Source organism: Diabrotica undecimpunctata, chromosome 1, assembly GCF_040954645.1.
Source record: "Diabrotica undecimpunctata isolate CICGRU chromosome 1, icDiaUnde3, whole genome shotgun sequence".
Classification (NCBI taxonomy): Eukaryota; Metazoa; Arthropoda; class Insecta; order Coleoptera; family Chrysomelidae; genus Diabrotica; species Diabrotica undecimpunctata.
The window spans coordinates 49199534-49207769 of NC_092803.1; the positions used below are offsets into that span (position 1 = coordinate 49199534).

An 8236-nucleotide genomic window follows, 5' to 3' on the forward strand; every position below is an offset into this window, starting at 1 on the left:
CCTAGGGACAATTTTTACAATTTGATTTTTATAAATTAGACAAATAAAGATATTAAAAAATATTAAAATCTGGACAGTTGATCATACCTTTGTAAAGCTAATTCGAAAATGCCAATTTTCCAACTTATATATTTCTACCCATTTTATCACTTTTTTTGTATGTATGTACGTGTCCCTAGGAACAACCGGTCTTTTGTACCTACGGACATGAAGAGTTGTACCTAGGGACACGAGTTGAAGTACCTGTACAACCAGAATTTAATGTGTAAAACAAAAATACTTCCTAAAATTCGTGAAAATTTTATTGAAAATATAAACTACTAATAATACACAGACTACTCTAAATTAATCTTATAAAAAGATATTGGAAAATAAATGTGTTTGATTGTCGAGAGGATGAACCTGCTGTACGTGGTTGAGGAAGTTCTTGTATAATATCGCTGATATTAGTTGTATATTCCTTTTCAACTTCAACCGTAAATGTATAGCCATGTGCAAAGAATTGAGCTTTTAAATATTTTATTTGAAACTCTGTGTCGTCCACCTTTCCTGATATTGCGGCTACAAAATATCCTGAATGATTTTTCCCTTTTAAGTGCACCAAAATGAAATCACCTTTCTGAAGATCATCTGGAGTAAATTGAATGGAATCAATTTCTAAATCTGACAAAGAATTATCATTACAATTACTGCTATCACTTCTAATCTCAAAATCAATTTGATCTTCCTCTGACGACGTTTTTTCAATATTTAACTTACGTTTTACTTTTTTTTGTTTTTGCAGTTCCCTTCTGCGCTTCTTTTCCATACTGTCTTTCTTACTTTCTTTTATTTCATTAACTTTTGGGGTGTCGGTAAGAATGCGAAACCTTCCTTTTTTGTGGCCCTTAGAAACTTTTCCTTTGCGCGGCAAATCTTTTGGAATGGGACAAACCCTATATAGTGAAATAAAACTAGACATAACAGGAATTGGTTCTTGAAAATCTAACTTAGCTTCTGGTGTGGAAGATGACGTTAAACCAAAACATGAAGGCTTAGGGTCTGTTTAGGAAGCATCACAATGCGGTGGATCGGGGTCAGAATAAACAGGAAGGGTTGATGAACGGTTGTGTAAACATGGATCCTCTTGATCGGTAATGTTAGATGGCAAAAAGTGTTGTTCAGTGAACATATCACTGTTTAAGGGGTATAGACCTGATACTTGAAAGCCCTTGGTTATATTGTTTGGACTAAATGCCTTTAAGTATGCCGTATTTGCCAACTCTGCTACGTTGTAAATGGTAACTGTTTTCCCTGCGTTATCAGGAGAACTCATCCAATTAGTCATTGCATTATTGTAGAAAGACTTAAAAGGTCCAAAAACAGATAAATCGAGAGGTTGCAATCAGTTTGATGTATGGGGATGAAAAGTAACTAAAATGACTCCCGAACGTTTTGCCAAGTTAATAGTGGGTATGGAAACATGGCTTTCATGGTTATCTAACAATAAAATAACCTTATCCTGCAAAGTAGGCTTAACATGTGATATGAAATGTTCTAGGAATTTAAAAAATACATCTTCATTGGACCATCCACTCGAATTTGCAGCTCCTATTGCTCCAGGTGGTGCCCCTTTCAACATGTGAATTTTTAAATTCACTCTCGGAAACACAAATAAAGGCGGCACAGTATTTCCAGCAGCATTAATACAACATATCACAATAACTAGAACACCTCTTTCTCCAAATTTCATTCCTTCTATTTGCCTCTCTTCTTTTAGTGCTAAAATTTTAGGAGGTTGCTGCACAGTAGTAATACCCGTCTCATCGACGTTAAAAATGTTTGATAGTTCAAAGTTTCCTTTACCCAACGCATTTTTATATGATTGAAAGAAAATAGCACTGTTTCTTTATTCAATGAAGTTACCCCTGGGGTTTTCTAAGTGACAGAGATGCAGAATGTCTATTTCGGAAACCTCTAAGCCAATTATTTCCTGCTTCTTTTGTATCGTCCCAGCAAGCAGGATATTTTTTTTTTATTTTGCTTTGTATATTCATATGCCAATGAAGCACTAAAACACTGGAGAAGATCATGTTCAGGAATGGGGATCCAACTTGACGACGATACAACATTATAGACTCTACATTTTGCGGACGACCAAGTAGTAGTGGCAGCAGACAAGGAAGATTTAGAATTCATGACGTGACGGTTGTTTAAAACATATGAAGAATGGGGCCTCTCTGTAAATAGAAACAAAACGCAATACTTATGCATCGGGAATGAAGTAGAAGATCCAATGGTCAACGAACATAAAACAATTAAGAACTGTGAGGAATATATATATATTTGGGAACAACAATCAACAAGAGTGGGCGCACCGAAAAAGAGATAGAGCAAAGAATCGTGAAAGGAAAAAGGGTGATAGGATGCCTAAACCCGATGCTATGGTCAAAAGAACTATCAAATCAAAGAAAGCATCTCCTCTTTAACTCCATCTTTAAAAGTATAGTGCTCTATGGATGCGAAACGTGGCAACTTACTAAATCCCTTGAGCGACGCCTACTTGCATTAAAAATGGACTTCTGGAGAAAATCAGCTAGAAAATCAAGGCTTGATAGAATACAAAATGACCATATCAGAAATATAATGGGAGTCAAGTCAACCATCATTGACGAAATTCAAAGGAGACAACTGATCTGGTATGGTCATGTGAAAAGAATGGACGACGACAGGCTGTCAAACCAAATTTTAAAATGGACGCCAAGGGAAAGAAGGAAGAAAGGAAGACCAAAACAATCCTGGCTGGGCGGCATTCAAAAGGCAATGTCGGAAAGAAACCTTCACCCTGGCGAATGGAATGACCGACGTAGCTGGAAACTGGGAACCGGAAGGCGGAGAACGCTATAAAAAACCGGGAAAAAAATATATTCATATGCCAGTTTTTTAACGTTTATCAAACTTAGGCCATAATGCATTCTAGCAGCTGTTTTTAAATAGTTTACCAGCTCCGTTTCCTCGGCTTCAATAAAAACTTGCTTGACTTTATAATTTGGACTGTATATAAAATTGTTTTGACCTGATGTTTTAAAATTTTTAATGTGTCTTGCTAATGCAGACTTTGCAATTCCAAATTGGCTCGCTGCGGCACGAATTGAAAGACTTGAATTTAAAACTTCACGAACAGCATTCTCTACATTGACTTTTAAAGGTCCCGGTCTTCTCTTCATTTCTTTACTTCTTGACATAATGAGCTCCTGAAACAAAACATTGTTTGGTACTAATACTTTTAATAATGTACCTGGGGACGGCCCCAGGTACAACAAAATGCATGTTCCTAGGTACAACAGGGGGACTCCATGTATAAAAGCAGTCGAATAAGTCGTTAGCCAAAACAAATACAACAGTTTGATTAGTGGATTAGGTAGCCTAAATTACGATTAATATCACCCTAACATGATTATTTACTACAGTAAAAAAGACGAAACAGCCGGTAAAAATACTTTCTTTGGAAGTCAAAAATTACAAAATGGCCACAGCTTGTGTTAACACTTCACGAGCATGTACACAACTGAATACCATAGAGAGGGACACTGTTGCCGATATGTTTTGTAAATCTAAGGTTTGTCTGATATTTTGTTTGGCGTTAATTTAGCCTGTCCCTAGGTACAACCATCCCTAGGTACAGCATGTTCTTCTACTTTTGTCAGTGTGAAGCTCCGGTTTCGGTATTCGCGTCCTGCTACTGTTGGCCAATATTAATGTATGGTAACGAGACCTGGTCACTTAAACTAAGATCGCGCCAATTCATATTGAAGCGTTCGAATTGTGGTGTCTCAGAAGGTTGCTTAACACATTTAGTGCCACGCTTTAATTTGTTATTCACTCCCGCGATCTAATATACAAAATGCCATTTTTTCTATAAATGTATTTTTTTAATGTTTAATATTATGTTTTAAACCACATTTTTTTCAGCTTTGTTTTTTGTGATTTTTTTTTTAGTGGTCATGCGGTGGTGGTCAACCGGTGGTCACGCGCTCCCAGGTTGTAATATTACATTGTAGGACCAAATGTCCAACAATGGTCACGCAGTTTATTATTTCTTTTATTGCAGATTTTAAACAATAATGGCAAGAAGAGGTCTACATTTTCTTATAGAAAATATAATCCCCCAGATGTGGTAAAAGTTAAACTCAGAAAGGGTAAGTCGTGGCCTAACAAAACGAAAATAAAACAGTTGGCTCCAGATGGAAAGATAAAAAAGGTGATCTTATGGTCAGTACCAAACATGACGACTAAAAGGTGACAGTAAATCGCAGAGGACAAGAAGTTGATATACCAGCGATGGTTGTAGGTTACAAAAAAGAAAAAGCTTTGGTAAAAAGTGGTATGAGCGACTCGTTTTCATTTTGTCACTTCAACAGCTATGATAATGCTTATCGGACTAAAAAAATTATTAACAAAAAATTGGGTGTAATAGATTTCAAAGAAAATATCGTCGAGGCTTTGGTTTATCAAGATTTAAATCCAATACTATCAAGGCCTTCCACTTTCAAGATAAAATACTTTCTGAAATAATGCGAGAGACAAAAGAGCGTTACCAGAAAAAGTGCAGCATATGCTACAAGACTGTTTTAGCGACAAGATCCAGTTTATGTTCGTAAAAATGCTAAAACAAATCAATGCATATTGCGATACGTGTAACCTGTCAAGGTGCCTCGAATATTTTCAAAAGCACCTAGCAACTATCTCATTTCCAGAAATTAAATTTTTATTATTTTTGTTGTTGTATTTTTTAATATTTTGTTTAGTTTGTTCATTTATTTCTATTAATATTAGCATACAATTCAATTTAGTTTTTGTAATATACTATGTAAAAACACACAATTATTATATCAGTTTTTAGTTAACTTTAACGAAAGTTCAAGCTGAATCAGTGGCGGATCCAAGGGGGTGGTCACGGGGGTCATGACCACCCCCAAAACAAAATTAAATATCAATCAAATAATCCTAAGAAAATGATTTAAAACCCATCAAGGGTTTTAAATCATTTTCTTCCAAGACGGAAGTCTTTTTAAATTGCTCTTTAAAAAAATCAACAATTCTAAATACAGTAATACCTCGACTAGGACGTCCACGAATTCAGAGTTACGCGATTTTCAAATTTTGTCAATTCTTCATTTGAGTGCCAGAGAATCGTTCGATTATCGATGAGATAGAATTACCGCCCGCACATTATTTCTCATTCAATGTACATGACATGACTTTTTGCACGAAATTAGCACATTTTTATTTCGTATTATGTAGTTCTTATCTTCAGTTTTGTCTACGAATTGGTTGTTTGTAATTTGAATATGTATTAGAATTGTTGAGACTGTGCTACATTTTATAATTTATCTATAATAAATATCAAAGTGAATAATATAAGCTCTGTCTGAAACGTTAGTGAATACAAATAAAGAAACTGGGGGCTGCTGTCCAAGGTATTTGTGAAACTCGTTGGGTTGAAAGGCATCAAGGTCATCTTTAGTTCCAGGGCGAGTCAATCATCAAAATATACAACGCTCTTGAAACAATTTCTACGTGGAAGGACAGTAAAATGTCAGCTGAGACATTTTCATAAATGGAAACTATTAGGAGACAAGAATTTCTCATTTCAGTAGTTTGTCTTAGTGATGTTTTAGGTACAACTGTATCACTTAGTCGTCTTCTTCAGTCACCAAAATTAGATTTGAAGTAGGCTACTGAGGCCATAGAGGACACTAAATGCATTCTTCAAAATAAAAGATCAAATGCTAAATCTGTTTTTAGCAAATTTTACTATGAAGTAAACAAAATAGCTGAACAACTAGACATTGAATTGAAGATGCCTCGTATAGTTTCTCGTCAAACCTGTCGTCAAAACCAATCTGCTAACTCTTGCGAAGATAATTTCTGAAGATCTATTTATTTACCCCTTTTAGACAATATCTTAATGGATTTAGAAGAACGACTTCACCGAAAGTTATGAATCTATTTAATCTTCGAGTTGTTTTACATAAAACTGATAACACACCAGAAGATAAAGTTGCATTAAAAAATTGTTGACGCCTTCCAGGATATTATTGGACGAACTACTTACTGCATATTCCACAGTAGAACAAGAGTTTTAGCTGTGGATTCAAAAGTGGAAAGGAATCGTGCAAAATAATGGAAAACTTCCAGATTGTATTTTAGAAGTATTAGACAACTGCGATATTTGTAATATGTATCTAAATATCAAAATATTTCTGCAAATATTAATTACACTGCCAGTCAGTTAGGCAACAGCAGAGCGTTCTACTCTTAAGCGTCTAAAGACTTGGCTTAGAAATAGAACTTCGGAGAAAAGGTTAACTAGTTTAGCACTCATCAATGTGCATCTTGAAATTTCTCTAGATGTTGATGCAATCAAAGAGCGATTTGCTAAAACGAATAGGCGAAAAGAATACATTTTATAAAATTATATATAATATTTACTTATCTTATTCTTATAGTATTTTTAATCACTCAAATTTTATTTACCAGTCGTTACCGGCTGTTACTGACAATTCGTGAGAAAAATTTCAATACCGAGTGAAAAAATACTTCACTCACTTGTAGCCTAATATGCCTAATTATAGAAATAACTAATTTTAAATTATATTATGTTTTTTGTGGCATAAATTAATTGAAATAAAATGCTGTTTACACTTCTTCTTAAGGTTCCTTCTTCATTACGGAAGGGTGGCTATAACTGCAGCAAATTGCTATCTCGAGCTGTTCTTAGTATCGAATGTGTATCCTTGCCTGTCCAGTCTCTTACATTCTTCAGCCAGGAGCATTTTATTCTTCCTGGACCTCTTCTACTTTTCCTTCCATTATGAGTCGTAGAAAGTTATATTTTTCTTCTCTGTAAATATGTCCTAGATCACTCGTTTTTCTGTTGTTTACAATATTTAGGAGTTCTCTCAGTCTTATTATTCTCAGCAACTCGTTGTTGGCCACGTGCTCTGTCCAAGAAATCTTCAGCATCCTTCGAAAAACACACATTTCAAAGGCCTCATCTATACGCCTGATACTTGTAATCCCAAGAGTCAATATTTCTAATCCGTATAACAATAAGGAATAAATGAATGTTTTTACAAATTGATATCGATATCCAACGATAAGATAGAGTTTATTAGGAATGTTTAATACATTCATTAATGTTTACACTTACATTGAGTTATTGCATTTAAATTACTTAACATTGGTTTATTACTTATTTATCCTTGGTTTGTTATTGATTTTGTAGCCATAGGATAGGTAAGTTTAAATTAATTGTCTTTAAAATATCTAGTTTAAATTGACAGTCCTTGATTTTTCAGTATTTATATTTTAATAACTTTCCTTTGGTTTAATAGTTTTGTACACTTGATTTTACTGTCATAGAGTATGTGGGTATAAATTTTTTTTTCTGGTTTAAGTAAGACCCCTTAATGCTGTAGCCTTCTTTGCATCCGTAGTGTATTTGGGTTTTAATAACTTCTCATTCGTTTAATATATCTCTTAAAATAATTATTGAGAAAATGGTTCCCTTACATGAGGCACAAATCATATCAATCGTAAAGGCGCAAAAATCTAAATCCTATATCAAAATCACCCTCAAAACCCATGCCCCCCCCTGAAAAAAAATTTCTGGGGATCAGCCACTGAAAGGTGCAAAAAACTAAATCCTGTATCAAAATCACCCTCAAGATCCATGACCCCCCCTGACAATAATTTCCGGATCCGCCACTGAGCTGAATATAGCCGCAAATTTTCAACCATGGAACAAAATTTTTCGGTTTGGTAGTGTCGGAATGTTTTTATAATGCATATATTGTATGCTTCAAATATAAAGGAAGAAACCTTTTAAAAAGTAGTGATTATATTTATGTTATGAATTCTGCAAATTTTAATTTATATAAAACAATAACGAGTAAATATTTGTCTCTTTCGAGAATAATTGCAAACATCTGTTGCAATCTGGCAACTGGTGGTTTGACGATTGCCAAATCTATCCGCTAATCTATCAAAGGTCAATTGCCAAAAAAAATTCTAAAAATTAACCCAATTGATCTCCAAAAAAATAAATATTCTCTCGTTTTTGTTCTATATAAATTAAAAATTGCAGATTTCATAACATAATATATTCAAAATCTACTTTTCTAAAGCTTTCTCTCTTTATATTTCAAGCATACAACAATATACATTATAAAAACATGCCAACACTGCCAAA

General features: G+C 34.3%; 2 protein-coding genes across 3 annotated transcripts in view; both read right to left on the minus strand.

The window, feature by feature from the left end:
* Positions 1 to 8236, minus strand: part of LOC140448963 (acetylcholine receptor subunit alpha-like) — a 1000791-nt gene that overhangs the window by 942036 nt on the left and 50519 nt on the right. The gene's annotated exons all lie outside the window — the stretch shown is intronic.
* Positions 1385 to 3224, minus strand: LOC140444643 (uncharacterized). Its single transcript, XM_072536426.1, has 2 exons — positions 2939 to 3224; positions 1385 to 1839 (listed from the first exon to the last, which is right to left on the minus strand). Exons 1-2 carry the CDS (start codon positions 3222 to 3224, stop codon positions 1385 to 1387), a joined length of 741 nt encoding a protein of 246 aa, XP_072392527.1.